The 26536-nt window shown below is 35.9% G+C and overlaps 1 protein-coding gene across 1 annotated transcript in view; it reads right to left on the bottom strand.

The window, feature by feature from the left end:
• Window positions 1–19293, bottom strand: part of cacna1ha (calcium channel, voltage-dependent, T type, alpha 1H subunit a) — a 351881-nt gene extending 332588 nt beyond the window's left edge. Inside the window, exon 1 of the mRNA XM_030141355.1 lies at window positions 18851–19293. Coding sequence (XP_029997215.1) covers window positions 18851–19293 — 443 coding nt within the window. The remainder of the gene's footprint in view (window positions 1–18850) is intronic.
• Window positions 19294–26536: the final 7243 nt, after the last annotated feature.

Below are 26536 nucleotides of genomic sequence, written 5' to 3'. Positions count from 1 at the left end.
CTATATGAAAATTTCACATCGTGGTTATTGTGACTAAAAAATTATCACGGTTATCATTATTATTGCAGTATTTTTGAAATGTGCTCAAAATGTTCAAAAAGTACTAATACACACACTGAAATAATTTAACCAAGTTGTATTTTGAAAAAACAAAAAAAAATAAATAAATAAATAAATAAATAAAATAATAGGCACAATGTACTTTCTGTTGCAGAAACATTCAAATATTAACCCTTAGTGGTCTGAGCCTATTTTGGCTGTTTTTCAGTACTTTTGATTTTGCCTTTATATACTATATAAAGAAATGTTTACTATACCCATGTTTGGTATCTTTTTTTCAGCACAACTTCACCTACAGGGTGTCCCATAAGTCTCCATACATAGGAAAAATAAACGTTTCTTGACATAAACCATATTTACCTCCGCCAAGGAGGTTATGTTTTTGCCAGGGTTTGTTTGTCTGTCTGTTTGTCTGTCCGTTAGTGTGCAACATAACTCAAAAAGTTATGGACAGATTTTGATGAAATTTTCAGGGTTTGTTGGAAATGGGATAAGGAAGAAATGATTCAATTTTGGTGGTGATCGGGGGTGGGGGGGCCCACGGGGGGGGCCACTGATCAGCCTTGGCGGAGGTCTGCGCTCTCCGAGTGCTTCTAGTTATTTATATAATATGCTCTATATGACTGCCATTTTGTCGGGAACTCATTTCAATGCGTGTCCTCCACTGCTGAAGAACTATAAAGAAGAAATATAAAGAAATACATGTTAGAACCATATGTATTATGTCTCCTATGTATGGAGACTTATGGAACACCCTGTATATCATCTGTCTATTATTTTTTTCACTTTAACCTACTATAAAAACATAAAAGGCCAGAAAACACAAAAATATATAAAATTCAATTTGAAAAATGTATATACTTTATTGCATAAATAACACAAAGATGCTTAACAAACCTTTTCAAAGACTTTAAAAGTGAATATTGGTTCCAAATATTAAGTATATAGAATTAAAATTGTATTAAATTAAAACTATACTTAAATATTTGACATAAAAGCGTAGCTTTACATAGGGTTTTTCCCCCTAAAAGTGCAGTAATCAAACATGGTTATCATGATCATTAGAATTTAAATGGTAATACTAACCGTTGGCAATTTTACCACGGTTTATAGTTATAACGGTAATCGTTACATCCCTACAGGGATGTCAAAATCATGTTAGTTCAGGGGCCAGATTTAGCTAAATTTGATCTGCAGTGGGCCGAACCGGTAAAATAATAACATAATAATATATAAATAATGTCAACTCCAAACGTTTCTCTATGTTTTAGAGTGAAAAAAGTTAATTTACATTATGAAAAGGTTTACATCTGCAAACTATCCTTTCAAACAATGTGAATAACATGAAAAAACTGAAAAAATAGGTGTAATTTTAACAATGCTCTGCCTCAGTTTATCATTTACACATGTACATTATAACTTACAGATCACAGTGGATCTACAAACACACAAAACATTTAATAACTAACAGAATATTGTCAAAATTGTACTTATTTCTCTTAAGACATTTCAGGTTATTCCCATTTTTTGCAAAATTATACTTTGTTTTAGTGTAAATACATGAAAATATTTATATTCACAAAGAGAAACATTTGAAGTTATCATTATTTATATGTAATTATGATAGTATTTTACTGGTCCTACCCACTTGAGATTGAATTGGTCTGAATATGGAACCTGAACTAAAAGGATTGTTCATATTTTTGTCTTATTTTTGCATTTCACAAATTCACCCCAAGGGCCGGATTGGACCGTTTGGAGGGCTGGATTTGGCCCCCGGGCTGCATGTTTGACACGAAAATGAAAAATCCTAACAATTGTCCAGCCGTACATACAGCTCTAACCAATCTTCTTAAAGCTGCTATAGAGTGAACATGTGGTGCGGGGAAACAGAACATCCACAGGTTCACTTTCTCCAAACATCAACGGGTTCAGCATGTGTTTCATTTTCTTCAAAAAAAAAACAGCAGCAACAGTGTGAGGAAAAAAATCATTCTGGGTTCATCCAGTTTTGGAGAGTTTTGTGCCCTGTAATAATAATGCTGTCGTTGTGGAAATTAAGTAATATTATTTATTGGAGAAGCTTTATTTGAGCAAAAGGTGCTCATTTGCATATTAGCTCATGACGTTCTTTTTTGTAGTTTAGTGTAAATGGTGCATATGCTGTTGGGATATAAGTTAACACATAAAGACCCAAACATCCACTGTCGACCAAAAGCATCTACTGATCTAAACTGTTTAATACCTGTTGATAAACTAATCCTATCAATACATGTAAATAATTAGGGTAAAATGCAGTTTATTATCTTTTCATGGTCATCAGATATGACCCATTTGGACACTCAGAGGCTCTGTAGTTACCGTGGAAACACTATCATCTTCCACAACATTGATTCACCAGTAAAACCCATGGAGTTGGATCAATGACAGTGGATGGAGACACTTGGGTTCCGTTCAGTGATTGATATTTTTGCTGCAAAACTCACTTTTTCTTCAGTTTTCTCAGTTTTGATATGAGCATGAGTATCTAAATTTAATATTAAAAATAGAAAAATACATGATTTACAGTGAAAATGCAAAATATAGAATATAACAATATAATAAATGGTGATAAATCACTTTAAAAAAGGTTAAATAAAGAGAAAAATTCATTTGGAAACTGCCACAAAGGTAGCAGCGGGTCTTTGTGGGTTAATTATATTAGCTGTAAACATGGATTTCATTGTCAATTGTACTGTATGTATAGTTCAGAAATCTGCAGAAATTGAGGTCAATCTAAATATATTTCCTCAGCATGAATTGTCAGCGTTGCTTTGAAAACACTGATTACAGTATATTTATTTTCATAAACAGTTATGCTACTTTTTCATATAAATTTTTCATGCAAAACTCCATGGGGATCGGGGTGATTATATATAATTATAATAGAGTTTCAAATGAGACCAGAGGCTGTTCTGTTGTTCTTTAAAACAATTAGATTCATCACACTTGGATTACTTATATATTATTCATAGGGAACTAAATTATGATGCCACCTGATGATATCTAAAATAAAACAGTGACTCATTGACGGTGCTGTGAATGTACTTTTATGCCTATTGTTTCTAACATTTTCTAACAGATTGTAAACACATCAGGTATCTCCGTATCCATGTGTTCAAGGCAAAAATTTAATTATTATGCTGTATCACAACTGTCATTAACATTAGGAGAAGGCTGGGTGATGTCACAGAACTGATACCATTGACTCTCTATCGTTAACATTAACTGAGCTAAAGCTAAACAGCATCACACTGGTCAATAGAAACTGTTAAAATAGTTATTTCTTCTGCTAAGAGAACATTTATGATTAAAGTAGAAAAGAGGTCTGTTTATTTGTTTGTTGCGCTCAAATATCAGTGTTTTTTCTCAAGAATCTCTTATTCCAAATTATATTCTCTTTCATCTATATACAGTCTACTCTCGTTAAACCGCCCACTGTTATACCGCCATTTTCGCTCACCGCCGACCAAAACCATTGCACAAAAATCCCCAATGCATTATTCCATTAGCTACCGCCATTTCCGCCTATCGCCATCCGCCAGCCCACTTCCATGCACAAACAACATTTACACCATTGATTTCCCGACCGTTATACCGCCAGCGTGATTGCCATCGAGTACACATAAATTTTAACAATGCACTGAAACAAACACGCCAGACGCTGATCGCGACAAGCTACGAGTAGGTCTACGGAACGGCCACCGTTCATTTATCGCAGAACACTCAGTAGGTCAGGATGTCGGGAAGAGGACGTGGGATTAAGCCAAAGCCTCAAGATGATGGGGTGTCATTTCCCGACACGGTATAATAATGCTTAAAATGTTTCCCCACTTTAAATGATCCCTTACAACATAACAGAATCAAGATTTATTTAGAAACGCAATTAGAACGGGTTAACGGAGGCAGCATAGACATCATATAGTAAAGACATGCACATTATGGACGCAACCCGTTGTAACGCCATTTTCGCTATACCGCCAATTTGGCCGTGAACGGAAGTTGGCTGTATAACGAGAGTAGACTGTACATGTATTTGTCTTTATTAGTTGGTTTTCGTATTCTGAGATCCAGATTGGGTTGGTATGGGGGTCGCCGCTGGTTCTGGGGGGGTGGGGTTTATACTTTGTGTGTCACAGAATCTTGTATTATAAAACGTGAATTTCTTTCCCTTTCTTTGTTATTGTACTTCTGAGATGCACAATGAAAACAAATCAAAAATTGATCTGATTGAATCTCTTATTCCATCTTTAACCCATAAAGACCCGGTGTTACTTTTGCGTCAGTTCCCAAAAGAATTTTTGTCTCTATTTAACCTTTCTTAAGTGATTTATAACCATTTACTCTAATATTAGGCTCAGTATTTTTGCATTTTTAAGTGAAAATCAGGTATTTCCCTGTATTTAATGTACTAATTATTAGGAGTGTAAGAAAATATTGGTTCTGAAATATATTGCGATATTTCATTTCACAATACTGTATCGATATTAAAAAGTACTGTATTGATATTTTTAGGTATTTATTCAAATGCAGATATTGTGGAGGTTCATTTTTGGGGTTTTGTTTATATTTTATGTATTATTACTTAACAGTCTTTTATGGGTTTTTTTTTTTTATGTTAGCAGAATCAATAGGGTCTTTTAGTCTTTTAGTCTGCATTGGTATTTATTGATTATTTATTGCTGATTATTTAAATACATTTATTCGTGGTTGCTTTTAATGATCCTGTATTTGTGCACTGATTTAATTATGTTTGTCACATTGCACTTTGGAAGTGGGCTGATGTCTGTGGTAAGATGCAAATGAATTGCCCGTATGGGATAAATAAAGTTTTCTTAATCTGAATCTGAATTAAATAATGGTAGTTTCTTTGTTGGGATTGAACAAAAATAATGTTATGATGTTAGTTATGAACTAATAGAATATGAACATTTGAGCAGGATCTTAAACTGTAATGTCTGTAAAACATAATTTAAGTTGTAACAGGAAAATTTTGTGAAACAGCATTAAATCCTGTTGTGATCAAATAAAAATATGTTTAGTATTTGTGCATATTTCTGGTGTAATTCCATGTTTCCAGGAAATAATCTTTTAAAAAAGAAACAAAACCAATAAAAAATTGCCTTTTAACTTTTTGTATCGTGATCCTAGTATTGTGATTTGTATCGTATCTCCAGATTCTTGCCAATATGCACCCCTACTAATTATATAGATGTTCAAAGCTTGGATTAAAGTTGAGGGTTATTCTATCAAAAACAGAAAAAACTGAAAGAAAAGATGTATTATTGTGCATAATATATCATTAAGTGAACATAAAATAAGCATCTCCATCCACTGTCATTTGTAAAACAACATTGATTTTACTGGTGAATCAATGTTGTAGAAGATGACGGTGTTTCCACGTTTACTACGGAGCCTCTGAACGTCCAAATGGGTCATATCTGCTGACCATGAAAAGATGACAAACTGTATTTTACACCAATTATTTACATGGATTCATAGGATTAGTGGATTAACAGGTATTTAACATTTTATATGAGTGAATGATTTTGGTCACTGATGGATGTTTGGGTCTTTATGGGTTAAGTTACATAAGTTGCTTCTAAACAACAATAAAAAATAGGACCAATGGCCCTGTAGCTTACCAGCCAAATTAAAAGCTTTGGGAAATGTATCCAGATGCTATTTATTATCACCCAGTTCTGTGTATTTATTATATTACAGAAATAGCCCATGTTTTGGTCATATTCCAATCAGATCTGTAAAAAATTCAAATTCCAACTTCCAGCTCTGTTTTCCTTGCGAACACACGATTGCTGGTCGTGAGGTGCTAATCGCTTCTCCTTACCCCATGTACACTGCATGAAGCACGACCCACGATTAGAGGCACATCGGGCCCGATCCCAGAAATAGTCGCACGAGTGAGAAATCGTCTCTAAACTCGCACAGTGTAAGGCCGCCTTTATTGCATCAATCCACTTCCTATCTCTTATAATGGGGAAATTTTTGAAAGTCGCACCAAATCCAGAATCAGATCCGGATCCAAATATTTTCACTAACTTTTGTTGACATTATCATAAAGAAGCTGTATACCAAGTTTGAAGTCAATCGGAATTGTAGTTTCGGAGAAGAAGACGATTGAAATTTTTGTAACGAACGACAGACGACAACGACAGATGACGATGACGACGACGACAACGACGACGCATGACGACAATAGCTTACAGCCTGTCGGCCGGTAAGCTAAATATGAAAAAGCAGGGCTGGTAATATCATCAAGATTATCAGTACAACTGCAAAAAGTGTACTTTCATATACAGTCTACTCTCGTTATACCGCCAACTTCCGTTCACAGCCAAACTGGCGGTATAGCAAAAATGGCGTTACAACGGGTTGCGTCCATAATGTGCATGTCTTTACTATATGATGTCTATGCTGCCTCCGTTAACCCGTTCTAATTGTGTTTCTAAATAAATCTTGATTCTGTTATGTTGTAAGGGATCATTTAAAGTGGGGAAACATTTTAAGCATTATTATACCGTGTCGGGAAATGACACCCCATCATCTTGAGGCTTTGGCTTAATCCCACGTCCTCTTCCCGACATCCTGACCTACTGAGTGTTCTGCGATAAATGAACGGTGGCCGTTCCGTAGACCTACTCGTAGCTTGTCGCGATCAGCGTCTGGCGCGTTTGTTTCAGTGCATTGTTAAAATTTATGTGTACTCGATGGCAATAACGGTCGGGAAATCAATGGTATAAGTGTTGTTTGTGCATGGAACTGGGCTGGCGGATGGCGATAGGCGGAAATGGCGGTAGCTAATGGAATAATGCATTGGGGATTTTTGTGTAATGGTTTTGGTCGGCGGTGAGGGAAAATGGCGGTATAACGGTGGGCGGTTTAACGAGAGTAGACTGTATTACAAATCTGCTACTTTTCTAAAGGTTTGGATTCTCAAACAGAACCACATTATTGGAAAATTGAGTCTAAATCCCAGCAGGTGTAAAACTAAACCAACTATGGCCTGAAACTGGCAACAAGGATCAAGAAACAAGACAGAATCTAAAGAATAAGAATAAATCTGAACAAGCATACATTGCTGAATTCTGCTAGGATGTTTTTTTTTTAATTCTCTGTCTTAGACAAAGGTAAAGATGCACACAAACTCACACATGGTGAAGACTGTGCAGGGTGTGTGTGCCAGGACTTTATACGTCACAGAGGCAGAATCTCTCTCTGTCTGTGCAGCAATACACACCTCATAACCCCCAATCTGCTGTTATTATGAGCACAGGCCAAATATAATGAGTCACCGAGCAAACACACACACACACACACACGCACTGTTCAATATAAATACAGTGAGACGTGCACTAAGGCTAGCAGAGAGCCTGACAGCGTGTACACATAGACACACTTTAGGACGCTTGTCTGAGTGGCAGCAGGAAAAGGACACCCCACTGACATCAAGGCCAGCTCACTTCATCCGTCACACTGCAGAGATGAAGTCATTTTAAAACTTACAGACACGCAACTAAACTACAAACACAAGCTATGAAACCCCTAAAAGGCGTATTTATATGTAGAATGGATGTTCTAATCTACAACGACAAGGGTAAGTCGTGAACCAGAACACACTCACAGCTGGGTCATTCCATCCCAAATCAACCAGATTTCAGAAAGTGCCCCGCATGACCCCTCAGAAAATTCTGAAAAAAAAAATCACACTTGTTCACCTAACAGATAAATGAACACATCCAAAATTTTAATGTCATATTCTGTAATAGTTTAGGAGATACAGCCCTTTGAAAATTAATGTTTTTTTTTTTTGTTTGTTTTTAATTTTGCAAATTTGCTTTTCAGCCAACTTTGAGGAGCTATATCTCCTTAAGTATTCAAGCCACACTGCTGAAACTTACTGTCTGGGGTGAAATCCCCCTGAAAAGACTATATTTTGAATCAAAATAATTGATTACCTAACCTACAAAATTCTCCATGGGTCTGCTCCTACCTACTTAGGTGCACTGATAAAAGCTTATGTTGCCACACAACCACTCTGCTCATCTAAGGAATGTTGTCTGGTGGACCTGAAACCTTGCACAAGACAATCCTGGCTCTTTTCATGGGTCGTTCCATGGTGGTGGAACGTTCTACCAAGCACTATGAGAACAGAGGTGTCCCTGCCTATCTTCAAGAAGGTCCTGAAGACCCAGCTCTTCAGAGAGCACCTCCTGTCCTAGCACTTTCAAACATTCCATTTTAAATGTATTATTATGGTTATTCTTTTGTTTTACTTGGTGTTTTTATTTCACTGTTTTAAATTGTACAGATGTTTTTATGTCTTCTTAATATATTCTTGTATTTTTAGTCTATAATTTTGCTTTTTAATCTTCTGTACGACACTGTTTTTAATTGTACAGCTGCTTTATGTCTTTAATCTATTCTTGTATTTTATTTATTTATTTATCATTTTTATTTATTTATTTATTTTTAAATCTTGGTTTTCCCCTGTAAGTCGCTTTAGAATAAAGTGTCTGCCAAATGCATAAAGGTAAATGTAACTATTTTACATCTGCTCAAATATGCTTTTTGGTCTTGAACATTCAGTATCCATATTCATATTTCATATTTTTTTTATTTCTAGGTGTTTTTAGCATGTGTGGAAGTCTCTAAAACAGTTCCGTTCTACTTGTAATAGAGTCCCACACTGCTGCCATAAAGTGTTATACAGTGTTGGAAAGCTCAGGATCTCAGCTTTCCAAACGGTGCAAACGGTTCAGGAGTTACAGTCATTTGAATGCTGTAAAGTGCAAAATGCAGCACTGGAGAAATTACAGTTGTTAAAGCACATTTGCCCGGGGGCCAAATTCGGCCCGCCAAAGGGTTCAATCCGGCCCCTGGGATGAATTTGTAAAATGCAAAACTGACACTGAAGATATGAACAATCAAGGATGTTAAAATCATTTTAGGTCATTTCAGTCTAAAGTGGATCAGACCAGTAAAATACTATCATAATAACCTATAAATAATGAGAACTGTAAATTTCTCTCTTTGTTTTAGTGTAAAAAAAAAAAAAAGTAAAATTACACAAAAATGTTTACATTTACAGTCTAGCCTTTAACGAAAAATGTAAATATCTGAAATGTCTTAAGAGAAGTATGTGGAATTTTAATAATATTTGTCCTGTTATTTAATGTTTTATGTATTTGTAGATCCACTGTGATCTCCAAGTTGTGATTCATACGTATAAGTGATAAACTAAGTCATAATATTGTTAACATTGCACTTATTTTACCAAAGAATTTTCAGGTTCATATTTGTTCATGTTATGTTCAAGTACAATTCGTAGATGTAAACATTTCATTACAGAATTCACTCAAAAGTTCTTATCCTATTATTTATATGATTTTACAGGTCCGGCCCACTTTATATCATAGGCTGTATGTGGCCCCTGAACTAAAATGAGTTTGACACCCCTGTGTTAAAGGGTTAAATCATGGGAACGACAGCGAGTTGAGAACTCCAACTTCTTGCCCTTCAGACGGAGCTGATTGGCGGTCATTTCATCACCGCTGTAGGATGTTACAGCTCCTCATCGGCAAACAGCCAGGCCTCTTATCATCTTGTAGTCAACACTTATCCACACTACATGTTAATGAGCTTCTTCACGCGGCAGATTTTAACTTGGATTGGTTTCCTTGTCTCTGACAGCTCAAATCAGCCTCCGATCGTCTAATCCAACCTGTTAAAACCCCCAGATGCAAACAGAAGAAATCACTGTTGTTTGGTTTATATTTAATCAAGGATCATCACAAAAAATGATTTGATGAGGAGGTTATTATAGAGAAACGCTTCGGATAATAAACTGTAGGGCTATGTAGACCAATTTAGTCACACGTTCTTTCAATGACATCAACCTCACGCTGGCCTGCACTGCCTCCCACAGCTGTAAACATTTTAGCTGCAGTTACCTCCTCCTCCAACAAGTATATTTACAGAAAATCTTATATTTCACAGAACAGAATAGCAGCCATTCTTTAGAAATACATACATTTTACATATTGTTTTCTCTTTTGCCCTGCTTCTCCCACACTGGAACAGACGAAAATCTAATTCCACAGTGTGCATGAACCATGAAAGTCACATTTTTCACACAAACCAATACAACAGGTGACCTCCGTGTGTGTGTGTGTGAGTGTGCGTCCTTTCGTGCAGCCTCATCTCTGTACGCATCTATGACGGAAGTGCACTAGGCCCGTTCAACATGTTTAGAGTACAGGATGACTAATGAACAGATAGCACATTGACTCCACTCATCTGTAATGGATTAACCTTGTCTGGCCTCTGTATCTGCTTTAATCAGCCTGATTCAGCTTGTTAGTCTGTCCTAAACATTCACTCTTGTGACTTTATCACAGAGGGTATTACTAGGAAAACTATGAGTAGGGGCGTAAGAAAATATCTGCAATATACTGCGATATTTCATTTCACGATACTGTATCGATATTAAAAAGTACTGTATCGATATTTTTAGGTATTTATTCAAATGCAGATATGGTGGAGGTTCGTTTTTTTTTTTTCTTTATTGTTTCTATTTTATTTATTATTATTTAACACTCTTTTATTAACCCTTTCATGCATTCTGGTCACTACAGTGGACCGTTATTCTCCAGCTGTTCTCTTGTACAGGGTGGGGAAGCAAAATTTACAATGAACATTTAGTTGTTTTTTTCTCAGCAGGCACTACGTCAATTGTTTTGAAACCAAACATATATTGATGTCATAATCATACCTAACACTATTATCCATACCTTTTCAGAAACTTTTGCCCATATGAGTAATCAGGAAAGCAAACGTCAAAGAGTGTGTGATTTGCTGAATGCACTCGTCACACCAAAGGAGATTCCAAAAATAGTTGGAGTGTCCATAAAGACTGTTTATAATGGAAAGAAGAGAATGACAATGAGCAAAACTATTACGAGAAAGTCTGGAAGATACTATTAAAGAAGAATGGGAGAAGTTGTCACCCCAATATTTGAGGAACACTTGCGCAAGTTTCAAGAAAGCATGTGAGGGCAGTTATTGAGAAAGAAGGAGGACACATAGAATAAAAACATTTTCTATTATGTACATTTTCTTGTGACAAATAAATTCTCATGACTTTCAATAAACTAATTGGTCATACACTGTCTTTCAATCCCTGCCTCAAAATATTGTAAATTTTGCTTCCCCACTCTGTATATTCATGGGTTTTGTTGTTTTAGTTCCAAATCAGCCAACACAGTGGACGCTTATGCATCATCCCATACACTGTAATTCATACCAGTACTGTAACTTTGCTGTTCTTGATAAACCTGATCTGCAGTAACATGTGTTAAATCAATTGCTAATTGTTATTAGACTGTAATTAACAGTTTTCTTTATCAAAAAGGGCTTTTTTTGCATATTATTTGCATGAAGTTAGTCATAACTAGTATTAGAGTATGTTAAAATGTGAGAAAACACCAGATTAGCTGCATGAAAAAGGTTTTGATTTCATAGTTTTCACACAGTTTATCACTTTCTGATGATGGGTTTTTAATACATGTTTTTTGCTTCAAAAATTAAATGCATGGTGTCCAGCTGAGTGGACATTTTTGTAACTCCATGAAAAATAGGTTCATAAAAAAATTTCAGTCGCATTGTTTTTTTCATGCCTAAATAGGAATAAAAACACTCAGGAAAAAAAACTCAACTAAGGTTCTCATAATTCATGCATGATCTGAATCTGAATTAAATAATGGTAGCTTCTTTGTTGGGATTGAACTAAAATAATGTTATGATGTTAGTTATGAATATAATTATAATATAATAATATCATTTCAGTTTGAACACAGGAACATTTTGTGATATAGCATTAGATCCAGTTGTGATCAAATAAAAATGTGTTTAGTATTTGTGCAGATTTCTGGTGTAATTCAGTTCTTCCAGGAAAAAATCATTTAAAAAAAGAAACAAACAAAAACTTGCCTTTTTTAACAGTATCATGATATATCGTGATATATCGTATTGTGATCCTAGTATTGTGATTTGTATCATATCGCCAGATTCTTGCCGATACACAGCCCTAACTATGAGTAACCGCTTTTGAGAGATTACTTCCTTCAAATGCTAGAAAGTCCGACTTTGCATGTGAAACATTTAATTAAAATTTTTAAAAACGTTAAAAGAGCAGGTCAGTCGATTCATGAAGCTGATTAACACGATGATAGAGAAATACTAAAGCACTATTCTGTTAACCGTGAGCAACTGTTGACCTGTTGTTGTTACATGTGATTAGTGGCTTTCCAAATACAGATTAGATTTTTCTGCACGTGGAGACAGATGGAATGTTGTGGAATCTGGAATGTTAAACAATTCCCTATGCTTTAACTGCTCCAGCATGTGTCCTGAAACAGGTACAGAAACGAAGGAGAGATTAGTATTCAATGACATGAAAAAGGAGGCAATCAGTCAACTGGCTTTATCTCTTTGTCTGGCTTCCTAAGGCTCCACACTGTAACCAATGTGTGCATGCTTTTGTGTGGCTGAGTAGCAGAGCATTTACGCTGTGAATAATATTTACATAGCCCACTATGGACCACCAACTCTGCACTGCTTACACAGTGGGTGCTGCACACACGCCCACACTCCAGCAGACGCTCAGGAATAAAACTCAAAGAGCTGTCCTGTGAGATCAGCTCTTGTGATATAACCTGGCTTCAAGCTCTTATATTGTAACATCAAGCATGCGAAAGAGTGTGTCTCATTCATTAGCCATGCTATCTTGGTACAAACAGTCCTCCTTGTCGCCAAACAACAACGAACCTTATACAATCAGTTCTCAGCTGGAAATCAGATCGAGACACATGCTGAAAAAAAAGTTAAGCGCATGATGAATTGTCCATAGCAGCCTCTCAGCGGCTACTGCAGTGGTACTCCTGCTCCAGTGTTGTGTGGTTTAACAACGGAGACATAATGTAATGCAACATTAACATCTGCCGAACAGCAGGCTGCCAAGCCATGTGTCTTATTTGTCTACCTGGATTAAACTGGATCATTTTCGGCTTTACTTTCTTCCGGTTGCCGTAATTTGAGCATGGCAGCACAGATAAATCCAAAAATCTTACAGAAATAATGTTGTACTTTAACCCATACTACCTGATCTAAAATGTTTCATACCTGTCGATCCACTAATCCTATCAATACATGTAAATATTTGGTGTAAAATGCAGTTTGTCATCTTGTCATAGTCATCAGATACAACAAATTTGGACATTCAGAGGATCCGGAGTGAACGTGAAAACACCGTCATCTTCGTGAGTGTGAGAGCAAGTGGATTACTTTCATAGCCAGTTCTATGACAGTTGACTGCTTTCTAATGAATTCTGCAGATAATTAACCCATAAAGACCCAAACAGCCACTGACGACCAATACCATCTACTGATCTAAACTGTTCAAAACCTGCTGATCCGCTGTCAATACATGGAAATAACTGGTGTAAAATGCAGTTTGTCGTCTTGTCATGGTCATCAGATATGACCCATATGGACGTTCAGACGCTCCGAAGTGAACGTGGAAACACTGTCATCTTCTACAACATTGATTCACCAGTAAAACCCATGGAGTTTGATCAATGACAGTGAATGGAAACACTTGTTTTATGCTTAATTAACGTTATATTTTGTTGAAAAAGTCGTGTTTTCTTCATTTTTCTCTGTTTCTTATATAATAACAATCAATTTTAATCTGATCTTATATGAACATCTATATGATCAGTGAATTAAATACCTTATTTTCATTTTTTTAAAAAATGCAAAATACAGAGGGTAATATTACAATAAATGATGATAAATAACTTACGATAGGTTAAATAGAGAGAAAAATTCATTTGGGAACTGACACAAAAGTAACACTGGGTATTTATGGGTCCTTTGTCGTACTTGGATACGTTCACACTTTTCCTACAGATGTTGCGTTCACAAGCATGTACCGAGGCTCACGTATGAGTACAAGTGGGTGTTACAGGGCTGAAACAGTAGGTGGCGGTGTGGAAGGAATTCTGTCGCTATCCAACAACCGTGAAAGTCAGAAGAAGACAAACCCTTATGACATCAACTGAGCACCGGTTCTGTTCATTTGTCTACATGACGGTAATACTTTTCTATCTGCTAGCCTGTTTGGGGCAAAGTGAAGAAGAGCGACCTTCATTGTCGCTGATATATCACCGAGTGGTTCGGTCGATAAGGCGAGCCTGTGCCACACGGATCCAAGGCTATTTCAGAAGACAACAGGAGCGCCCTCTATGGTCTGTGGTGATTAGGTCACTTCCGATCTCAGGTACGATGGCAACATACATAATTGGAATCCACATAGTCCATACTCAGGACGACCTTCTCAGCTGGACTCGGGTACAGTACTCGCACACGGAACGTTTGCATTCACATGGATTAAATTAAGTGGACTTTGGGGTCCAACGTACTCGGATACAGACTCGGATACCCAGTATTAAAACACCCTATGGGTTAATTTGTTATCATCTTGACTACAGGGATTAAGATTAGGGCTGAACGATATGGACATAATTTCATATCTTGATATTCATGCCAGATATCTCGATATCGATACGATATGACTACGAGTTCGGTGAAAACCAAGCATTTTTCAGAAAAATACAAACATTATAATACAAAAGAATGTGTAAAGTGCAGTTTTATTTGTAAGAACTCACTGCCAGTCATCAACATAAGGTTTGTGGTTGGCCGGCCTTAGCGGTGCATTCAAGGGCAATCGTAAAAATGAAATTTGTTGTGACTTCCAGAGCTGTACAGGGTGGGGAAGCAAAATTTACTATATTTTTAGGCAGGGATTGAAAGACAGTGTATGACCACTTAGTTTATTGAAAGTCATGAGAATTTATTTGCCACAAGAAAATTGACATCATAGAAAATGTTTTTATTCTATGTGTCCTCCTCCTTTCTCAATAACTGCCTTCACACGCTTTCTTGAAACTTGCGCAAGTGTTCCTCAAATATCTGGGTGACAACTTCTCCCATTCTTCTTTAATAGTATCTTCCAGACTTTCTCGTAATAGTTTTGCTCATTGTCATTCTCTTCTTTCCATTATAAACAGTCTTTATGGACACTCCAACTATTTTTGAAATCTCCTTTGGTGTGACGAGTGCATTCAGCAAATCACACACTCTTTGACGTTTGCTTTCCTGATTACTCATATGGGCAAAAGTTTCTGAAAAGGTATGGATAATAGTGTTAGGTATGATTATGACATCAATATATGTTTGGTTTCAAAACAACTGACGTAGTGCCTGCTGAGAAAAAACAACTAAATGTTCATTGTAAATTTTGCTTCCCCACCCTGTACATGCAGGGCGAGCGCGGGGGAAATCTATATCGTTTATATCATTGCTTTTTCAATATTAATATCTTGAAAATTCATATCTAGATATAGATACGATAACAATATATCTTTCAGCTCTAATTAAGATGCATGGACAGTGTAGCACACGTACAGTATGTGGAATTAGAATTACAGATTAATCTCATAATGCACTGCACTCAGTAATTTAATTAAAACCACTTGTATAAAAATAAAAGTAAACTAAGCCCAAATAGGCGTTTTACCTGTTCTGTGTCCAACCTTTTGATGTCTAAATAAACACACTTACAGTTCGGATGGACTTGGCCACAGTCCCTGTATGTTTCTGCCATTTTCATTTCAAAACAGCAAACAACATTTGTATGATTTCCAAATAGATGCACAGGTTTGCCAGTTTAATCCTATTTAAATCATTTTCGGACTAATTTTAGATGCTCACGTTGTAAGGGCAGCCTTGGCATATTGTGAAATATTCAGACAAAGTATTACATCCTAACATGTTTTTTATTTCAGTTGGCTTCTTGAGGGTGTGCAATGAGCTGTACGCTTACAAGACTGTGATATAAACCTCAAAAGGAAACAGTTTAACCCATCTTTGTTCCGGAGAGATCACAGTAAAGTGTTCAGAACAGAAAACCTTGGGGCTTCGTATTGGTTAGGGGGTTACTTTGACGGTGGAAATGATTGTTAAAGTGGCAGTTTATGTCCAAGTCCCTCACTTTAAAACCTCTTCAACGACTAGGTTTTTCCTCAAGGACGCTGACACAACACTTCTCATAAACCACTTCATTGTGTCTTTCTGAATCCTATATGAGCTCACCTTTCTTCAGCTGACAACCATCTTCCCCAGAGAAGGATGTAAATAAACCTTTACGTGCACCTTTATTTGGACTCATAAAACAAGAATGTATACATTACGTATCTAACTGTCCATACAGACTCTCACCAGAGCCCATTTCGTGTCCAAGTTCAAACAGACTTTTAAAGATTCACGTCGAAAGCATAAACTGTACTTCCATCTCTGTGCAAACACAACATGCAGTGCAATTAAATAACCATTCAAGGATGCAGCTACAGAAGGCAGCTAGCAACTTCCACAGCAACAAGCAACCCACAACACTCAAGAAACCAAAGGAAGATTCAAGTGTATGGAATTTTATATGTTTCCAGTACATTAGTCTAGCGTTAATATATGTAAATCAATATATACTCTACGTTCAATTCTGGATATACAGAAATATGACAATAAAAATATGTTGCAGTTGTTCTTTTCTTGCTGGCAAACGAATGCCCTGGATCATTAATGCTTCTGTGGGTTTGCTAAAACCAAAAACTAAAACTATCCAAGCAGGATGTTCAGCTAAGGAGTAATAATATGTTCTAGTACAGACACTGAGCGATATGGGATCCTATCGTCCAAAAAAAGCTAAAAAAAAAAAAAAAAAGGTTGTAAACCCAAGAGCAAACATTAAATTAACTCAACTCACACGTATTCGTAATCAGGAGAAAGACGCACTATGCAATAAAAATGAGGCCATAAAGTGTAAGGGGATCCCAAGCGATATTATTGACTGAAGCTTAAGAGTAACAACAATCAGGCTGTAAACACCTAAAGCCACCTGGTATACACGTCCACTGGTCAGAGGTCAAAGATGGGTGGCCTTCTGGTTTACAAGGTTAATTTTGGACCGCTCAGACTGTTCTGAGCAAAAATAAACTGGTCCTGAACTCAGAAAGTTTGAACCAGCGAACTGGGATGTGCATGAGTCGACAAAAGCCAGGATTTGTGGACGATCCGGTCACTTCCTGAGCTCAAAGGTAGCATGAGAAAAAATAAGTGTAGAACTAGTCAAAGAGCTAGAAAAGGCTGGTTTTACTTCAACATAAGTTTAAAATAGTGAAGGTGACAAAGAACGGTAAATTTATATCCGTTTTTCCATCAAAACCTGAAATCTTAAGGTACGAATCAAATCATGTTCATGGATCAACCTTGTTGTTTGACATTTGAGTGGTTCATCCTTAAGTAAAAAAGTCTTCCAAATCTGACGAAATTTGCTTAAGATGCTCCTGAGGTATCTGATGTATAAATATAAGGGGAACCAACCGGACAAACTGTCTTGTAGAGACATGTTGAAGGTTGAAGAGAAGCTCTGTACGTTCAACAACCCACTGACCTTGCATCAGCACCACTGCAATTGAAACAACCAACCGATCAAGTTTACAATTTATATTGACTTTAACCTCCTAAGACCCAGCTATGGGTTTTCTGTCCACATTTGTGGACAAGAGTTTCACAACATTATACAAAAAAAAGAAAAGAAAACTGTCCACCACAAAGGACATTCAAAAAAAATTTTAAAAACTGCATCTGAAAAAACTGTTGCATCGTGATGTTTCCAATATAGGCACTTATTTAATAAAAAACTAAAAAAAAAAGCTTGTACTTTGCTGACATTTCCTGGGTCTTAGGAGGTTAAAAACTAGACAAACAGATAGATAGAGGGGACTTTACTAAAAGAGATGCGTGGACACATCTACAAGTTGCGCTCAACAACATAATATGTTCCTATGTTGTGTTGTGCATTGTACGACGCCCTGTATCGATGATCCTCCCTTGATGACAATTATACCAAGGAAAACCAGTGGGAAAACGTGGTGCTCCGGTAGTTCTCTTCAAAAATCCTGAATGGAAATACTTCAAGAACCAGAGCTAATTTGGTAGAAAAGTTATCAAAATGTGCATGGAAGTGGTAACATTTCCTTTACTTTTATAATCCCTGGAGACTACTCTAGTAGAGGCCACTGTTTCTTTAACCCAGATCAGCTCACTTAACTATAATTCCAATCTTAAACTCATAAAGAAAAAGCTCAAACCACATGCACCGCTGGCGCCATCTCAAACACAAACAACCGAAATGTCAAATCAGCACAGAAAAAGCAACATCCTGTAGTTTCCTAGCACATAAATACACCATACATCCCGACTCTCCTGTACCTTTCTGTGAAACAGTGGCAGTTTGAGGATATCAACCCCCCAGTGGCCGGACAGATGACCTGCCAAATTTCACCCAGGTGGGGGAGCCTGCCCCGCTGCTTGTTTAGTCTCATAAAAACAAGTAAGAAGCAATTTATAGAAACTTGCAACCATCAGCAACAACTGATGACATCATCAGGTTCGACACATGCTGTACGCCACCCGGGTGTTTTGGGCTCAGATGCACATGAATCATTTGGCTGTAAAGTGAACACACTTGCCAATATTCTCACTTAAAAGGACTGACTTTGTCTTACCGGAGTCACCGAGAGTTTGATTTTCCGACCTTACAAAAGGATATGGGTTACAGACGAAGCGCAGACACCAGTTTCGGGGCCTTGTCGTTTGTTTTAGGCAGAAGAACGCCAAGGGGGCCAAGGCCGGGTAGGGTTGCTGGTCCTCCTCCTCAGAGACACAGTCTGGATCACGTATGGGAGCTCTAATGCGAACTCCCAGTGTTGGTCCGCTTTCCATTTCCAGCTCAGGTTCCTGCTCCTCATGCTCCTGAACCTCAGGACTCCATTGACCTTCCGCTCCTTCTCCCCGACGGTCGCTCCTCTTCTCCTCTTCCTCCTCTTCCTCCTCATCGCAGCCTCCTCCGGGGTCGACCTCTTGCCCTGGGGCGTCATTCTGATAGTGTGTCGGTATAGCGAGCCTCACCTCCTCCTGCACCTCCTCCTCCTGCTCCTGCCCCTCCTGGCAGTCGTCGTACTGAAAGCGCGCTCTCCCCTCGCCATCAGTCATGATAGAGCATCAGGCAGAGCCACTCTGAGGGGAGGTCAAAGACAGAGATGTTAGAGAAGAGGAGGAGGAGGAGGAGGGAAGATGAGGAAACATCAGCAAAGATGCAGGAAAACAGAAACAGAGGACAAAACAAGAAAAGTCGTGATCAACTTAGCGAAGGGCAATTAGAGAAAAACCACAAAATGAGCCAAATAAACACTCTACTGCTTTCCTCCAATCAATCTAGACACAGATTTCCAATATTTGTTTACTAACCTGGCAGAGGGCGACGCTTTGAGCATTTTTTTTTCCACAAAGCTCTTTGTCTGTGCACATATTCACTCTATTTTTTTTTTTTTTTTGCACTTGTATGGACAACAACTGGGCAATTACAATGACACACAGTAATTTTCTCACACAAACCTATTCAATATTAGAATGTAATTTGTAGAAAATACAAAAAAAAATACACATTTGAGCACTAAAATCACAGAGTTCTATGTTTTAATCACATGTGGCATATGGATAAAGACCCAGTTTATGATAGAAACATAATAATAATGTGATTTAAAGGGAATCTTTTTTCACTCTGTCTCCCTCTCCCGTCTTGTTGCTATGTGATGGAACAGATGGACTACTCTGTCTATGGTCTACTGGAGGCTTTTAGCCCACGCCACGCAATGGTGGGCAGGGAATGCGCAAAAAGAGAAAACAAAAAAAAAAAAACACAAAAAAAAAAAGCAAAACAAGAAATATCTCTCTAATCCTGATTATTATAATAAGTAGAATAAGACCGAGTGTCTTCATAATCCAGCTAACAGACTTTTGTTTTTAATGGCTTTTTAATGGCTTTTGTTGTCCGTGTTTTTTTGTGTGTGTGTGTGAGAAAAGCGCATCTGACGCTTAGAGGCAGTTGGATTTGTGCTCCTGAAGGGGCTGAGGTGGCTTTATTAAAGATGTTCTCACCAGAATGGCTTCGTAAAAGTACTTGTATGTGAATATCAGGCGATGGCACAGACAATAAAAAAAAAAAAAAAAAAATCTGCCTCAGAAAATGGAATGGAGCGCCCGTCACCTGTGTTCCTATTTTTTTGTCCCTTAAAAGTGGACTCCTGGAGACGGTATATATTAAAACAGTACAGCAGGTTACAGACACACAAACAGAACAACTTTATTCTTAAAAAAAAAATACCTTATCGAGGCGGAATCGGAAGTTCCCATAAGCATGATCCGTGACTTTCCGTGTTTCTAGCGCGCCCAGCCTTTCTCAGCAACCTTTTCCTTTTCTTCCTCTCTTAAAATTAAAAATAAAACAAAAAACCTTGACTTGTTTTCCTCTTCAGAAATAAAATATAATCCAGAAACCGTAACAAGAATCCAAAGAATCACTTGAGGTGATGTTGATTTTTGCGCGTCATTTATCCACATCCATCCATCCGTCCATCTTCGCTGAGGTGTCGGTTACGCAGCGTGGAGCGGAGATGCGCGCGGGAGGGTCGGACTGTGTGGGTAGCTGTACTGAAGCTCCGTGGATGATCTGACACGGAAAAACTTGGCCCAGGACCCGGGAGCCCTGACACGTGACGTGACGCCCGAGTATAGAGACGTAGAGCGCACAGTGGGAGACACGCGCATTGTAGACGCGTGCGCGCGGCGTGTTTCGTGCATCTCGCCACGCAGTGAGCAGTAGATAATGGAAAACACTATGAAAAATATATTAGGCTCTATACGAGGAGGAAGACACAGAGGGAAAATGAAATATTAGAACTGGGATTTTATTATGTGTCTTCTAGATGTTGGAGCTTCTAATGAACTTAATGCGCATATTGTTAAAATGATGTTCCTTTAACCCTTTCATGCATAGTGGTCACTACAGTGGACATGTTCAAAGATGGTCACTTGTATATTCATAGATTTTGTGAACGCTTATGCATCATCTCATACACTGCAATTCATATCATTATTGTAATCTAATGTACATAATTGTAATAATTGTATCTGCAGTAACATGTTTGAGTGTAAATCAGTTGCTTGTTATTGTTATTAGACTGTAACTAACAGATTAGTTAAACAAAAAAGGTTTTATTTTGCATATTATCGCCATAAAGTCAGTAGTGACAAGTATTAGAGTGTAATAAAATGTGAGAAAACATCAGATTAGCAGCTTTAAAAAAGTTTTTATTTCATAGTTTTCACACAATATATTTATTTTATCTATTTATCTATTTATTTGTCTATTTATCCATTTATTGATTGATTGATTGATTTTGAACATGCAAAGAAACAGATTAACCTGATCTGCAGTAACATGTTTGACTGTAAATCAGTTGCTTGTTATTGTTATTCGACTGTAACTAACAGATTATTTAAACAAAAAAGGTTTTATTTTGCATATTATCGCCATAAAGTCAGTAGTGACAAGTATTAGAGTATAATAAAAATGTGAGAAAACATCAGATTAGCAGCTTTAAAAAAGTTTTTATCTCATAGTTTTCACACAATATATTTATTTTATCTATTTATCTATTTATTTGTCTATTTATCTATTTATTGATTGATTGATTGATTTTGAACATGCAAAGAAACAGATTAACCTGATCTGCAGTAACATGTTTGACTGTAAATCAGTTGCTTGTTATTGTTATTCGACTGTAACTAACAGATTTTTTAAACAAAAAAGGTTTTATTTTGCATATTATCTCCATAAAGTCAGTAGTGACAAGTATTAGAGTATAATAAAATGTGAGAAAACATCAGATTAGCAGCTTTAAAAAAGTTTTTATTTCCTAATTTTCACGCAATATATTTATTTGTTTGTTTGTTTGTTCATTTATTTATTTATTTATTTTGAACATGCAAAGAAACAGATAAACCTGATCTGCACTAACATGTTTGAGTTTAAATCAGTTGCTTGTTATTGTTATTAGACTGTAACTAACAGATTATTTAAACAAAAAAGGTTTTATTTTGCATATTATCTCCATAAAGTCAGTAGTGACTACACTGTAACAAATTTTACCGTTAAATAACAGTAAAATACTGGCAGCTAGAGTTGCCAGCATGTTACTGTTATTCTACAGTATCTGTACTGTAATCTACAACTACAGTTTCTTACTGTAAAAAGAATAACGGTACTGGGCTGTACATGATGTACCTTTTACAGTAAAATACTGTAGCTGCATTTTACAGTAACTACCGTATTCCAAGAAACAATATATTACTGTAAAACGTATTTAATGAAATATTTACAGTATAACACAGCGAAAAGCTAGGATTTTAACATTTCAAATTACATTTTAAAATACAAAATCATGAACATTGCTAGAAAAAGCTCAAACAAGAGATGGCATTATAACATTGAGCTTTTATTAAATTCACTGTCAATCACATTCTGAGATTTGGTTCAACATTGGCTCAAAGTGCATAGCTTAGTACATGTGTTGTGAATTCAGTCTCCTTTTTCTTGAACTTTAACAAGAGATCATATATTATATTAAATTGATTGAAACTACCACATCACATCCATTCAGTAGTTAACACATTTTCTTAAATTCTTGCAAGAAGTAGAAGTTTAATGAACCCAAAATGCCACAGTTACGTTGATAAAATCACAATTACCTTTATAAATGAACAACTGGAGCAGGATGGAGTTCTGGCAGTGCTGGTAGAAGCATCAGGTGACCTCTGTTCCTGTGCTGTATGGGGTTAAGTCCAGGTGAAAATAGTCATCCTCAGTTATTTTCTCTTTTTATTTTTTCCTTCTGCTTCAAAAAAGAACCACTTACCTCTGATGCAGCCAGACTATAGTTAACATTCGTTTGACTGAATCTTTTCTAAATGAGCTGGTGGGATTTGATGCCAGATGATTTTGTTCAGACCAGTTCTGGGCGGACAGCAGTGGAGGAATTGAAGGAAATACTGTAGAATACTGTCAAATTTTGCAGTAGCTTACTGTTTTAAATTTGCACCTTAAAGATCTCATTATTTACAGCATTATACTGTATTTACAAATAACAGCATGATGCTGTACAAAATGTACTGTTTTTTACAGTAATTTGTTACAGTGTAGTGTTAGAGTATAATAAAATGTGAGAAAACATCAGATTAACAGCTTTTAAAAAAGTTTTTATTTCATAGTTTTCACACAATATATTTATTTTATTTATTTATTTATTTATTTATTTATTTTGAACATGCAAAGAAACAAAATAAAACAAAACAAAGCAAATTAAGACAAAAAGAAAAAAAAAATTAAATGAACAGAATCTATCTTCAAGTACGTGCAAGTCTGAATATCAGTAACTAAAAAAAAAAAAAAAAAAAAAAAAAGCTTCAAATATTCAACACATGGTGTCGAGTTAAGTGTACGTTTTTGAAACTCCGTGAAAAACAGGTTCATAAGAAAATTTTCAATCGCATTGTTTTTTTCATGCCTAAAAAGGAATAAAAACACTCAGGGAAAAAATAAAAAATCTTGATAAAGGTTCTCGTAATTCATGCATGAAAGGGTTAAACTCCCAACAGTGTATCTAGAGCCACATCACTGTATGTCTGGGTCTGTCTCTTAAATATTAAGATTCTGCATCTTGGATTCACTAGAGCAGAGGTGTCAAATTCATTTTAGTTCAGGGGCCACATACAGCCAAATATGAAATAAAGTGGGCCGGACTAGTCAAATAATATAAATAATAGGATAAGAACTTCTAAATAATGTCAACACCAAAGTTTTCTCTATGTTTTGGAGTGAAAAATGTAAAATTCCATAATGAAAATGTTTACAATGTTTACAAGTTTTTACAATCCTATGTCATTTGGTGCTATGTTTTTGACTCTTACTGAGACATTTTATTTACAGATTTGTGCTTGCAAGAGGAAAAGTTGATAAAATGTTGATCAAATGTCTCACTCAGCAGCTCAATACTTAATCTAACTGGAAAACATTTAGTAATCAGTGGTCTCATATGCACATTTTACCTGTAGTGGATGGAAATAGACAGAAAATCAGTGCAATTTTTACAATATTACACCTTAGTTTATCATTTATACATGTGCATCACAACTTAGAGATCACAGTGGATCTGCAAATACACAAAATATTTAGTAACAGGCAGAATATTGGTCAAATTCCACATACTTCTGTTGAGAAATTTCATATTGTTCATATTTGTTCAGGTTATTCACATTTTTTGTTAAAGGATAGGCTGTAAATGTAAACATTTTTGTGTAATTTAACTTTTCTTCTTTTTTTTTTTCCACACTAAAACAAAGAGGAAAATTTGCAGTTTTCATTAGTTATAGGTAATTATGATAGTATTTCACCAGTCTGATCCACTTTAGATTGAAATTACCTAAAATGATTTTAACATCCTGGATTGTTAATATCTTCAGTGTAATTTTTGTATTTCACTATTTCATCCCAGGGGCCAGATTGGACCCTTTGGCGGGCCGGTTTTGGCCCCCAGGCCGCATGTTTGACACCTGTGCACTCGAGTATATTCCTCCACAAATAATCTAACTTCTTTGTTTGGTTTCTTGCTGTGATGTATTTGACCAGAATTCCACATTTATTCTTTGTTTGGATCCCACTTATGTCCCACTAAGCCAGCAGTTTTTCTCCCTGAGGACCAGGCACAACAAAACACAGCAAAACATTTATCACAAGGACGAAGAATCAGTTCAAGACGAGTTAAAAAACAACTGCATCGTACCAAAAAGCATTCAAATGCAGTTGATCAGACTGATACTACATGTTTTTTAGTACATTATTAACCCATAAAGACCCAAACAATCACTGGTGACCAAAACCAGCTACTGATCTAAAACGTTTAATAACTTCTTACCTACTAAATTTATCAATACTTTGAAATAATTCAGGTAAAATGCAGTTTGTCGTCTTTTCATTATCATCAGATACACTGTAAAAAAAAAAAAAAAAAAAAAAAAAAAAAAGCAAAAAAACGGTAATATTCCGGCAGCAGGGGTGCCAAAAAATACTGTTAAATAACGAAAAAATAGCCATCTCATAAAAATACGGTAATTTTCTATTATTAAAATACAGTTTTTTGCCCTAACTTTACATGAGATTTTGCATATTTTTTTTTACTTTTTAATGTTTAACAAAGAATATTTACATGTATTAAAACAATCAAATTACCTATAAATATATATATAAAAAATTTTCATTGAGACTAAGTTGTACAATCCACTGATAAAAAATGTATTTGGACAGTTTATCAGTGCTTATACATGTTATACATTCACAAAAATACATTTATTCAACATTTTTGTTGTGCTTCTCCTGTAATTACACAAGATATTTGTCAATTAACAAACAAGTCTTGTTAAATTTACAGAACAAATACTTCTTTTACGGTTGTCAGTAGTTTTATATGGTTTTAATATATTTTTTTTTTTTTTACAGTATTAAACTTTAAATTAACAGTTTAATCTCATAAATAGAAAATAAATATTTGTGAAATTATGATACATTTGCAAATGTATTTTAAATGTATTTTTCTGTGAAAAAAGAAAAAATTTCTTTAAAAAACTGGAAATTGTATGGTTATTCACAGTTACAGTTTTTTTTATGTTATTTTACATTTGACGTGTAAAATCATAGTCTATTTTTGTCATTTCATTGATATTTTCCTGTATCTTAAAAATCCAGGAAAAATCTATAAAATAAACAGTGAAAATTCCATTAAATTACAGATTTTTTTTTTTTTTTTTTTTTTTTTTTTTTACAGTGTATGACCATTTGGAAATTCAGAGGCTCCATAGAGAACGTGGAAACACCATCATCTTCTACAACATTGATTCCCCAGTAAAAACCCATGGAGTTGGATCAATGAGAGTGGAAAAAGACACTTGGTTTATGTTCAGTTAATGATATATTTTGCTTAAAAAGTCACTTTTTCTTCAGTTTTCTCTGTTTCTCATACAATAACCCTCAACTTTAATCTGAGCTTTAATGAACATCTACATCAGGGGTGTCAAACTCATTTTACTTCAGGGGCCACATTCAGTTAATTTTGATCTGCAGTGGGCCGAACCAGTAAAATAACAACATAATTATATATAAATAATGTCAACTCCAAACTTTTCTCTATGTTTTAGAGCAAAAAAAGTTGACTTACATTATGAAAAGGTCTACATCTACAAGCTATATTTTCAAAAGATGAGAATAATATGAACAAACTGAAAAAATAAGTGTAATTTTAACAATATTCTGCCTCAGTTTATCATTTCCACATGTACATTATAA

This window comes from Sphaeramia orbicularis, chromosome 8 (genome assembly GCF_902148855.1).
Source record: "Sphaeramia orbicularis chromosome 8, fSphaOr1.1, whole genome shotgun sequence".
Taxonomy (NCBI): Eukaryota; Metazoa; Chordata; class Actinopteri; order Kurtiformes; family Apogonidae; genus Sphaeramia; species Sphaeramia orbicularis.
The sequence above is the reverse complement of the archived record's forward strand: the minus strand, read 5'-3'. Positions and strand labels throughout refer to the sequence as shown.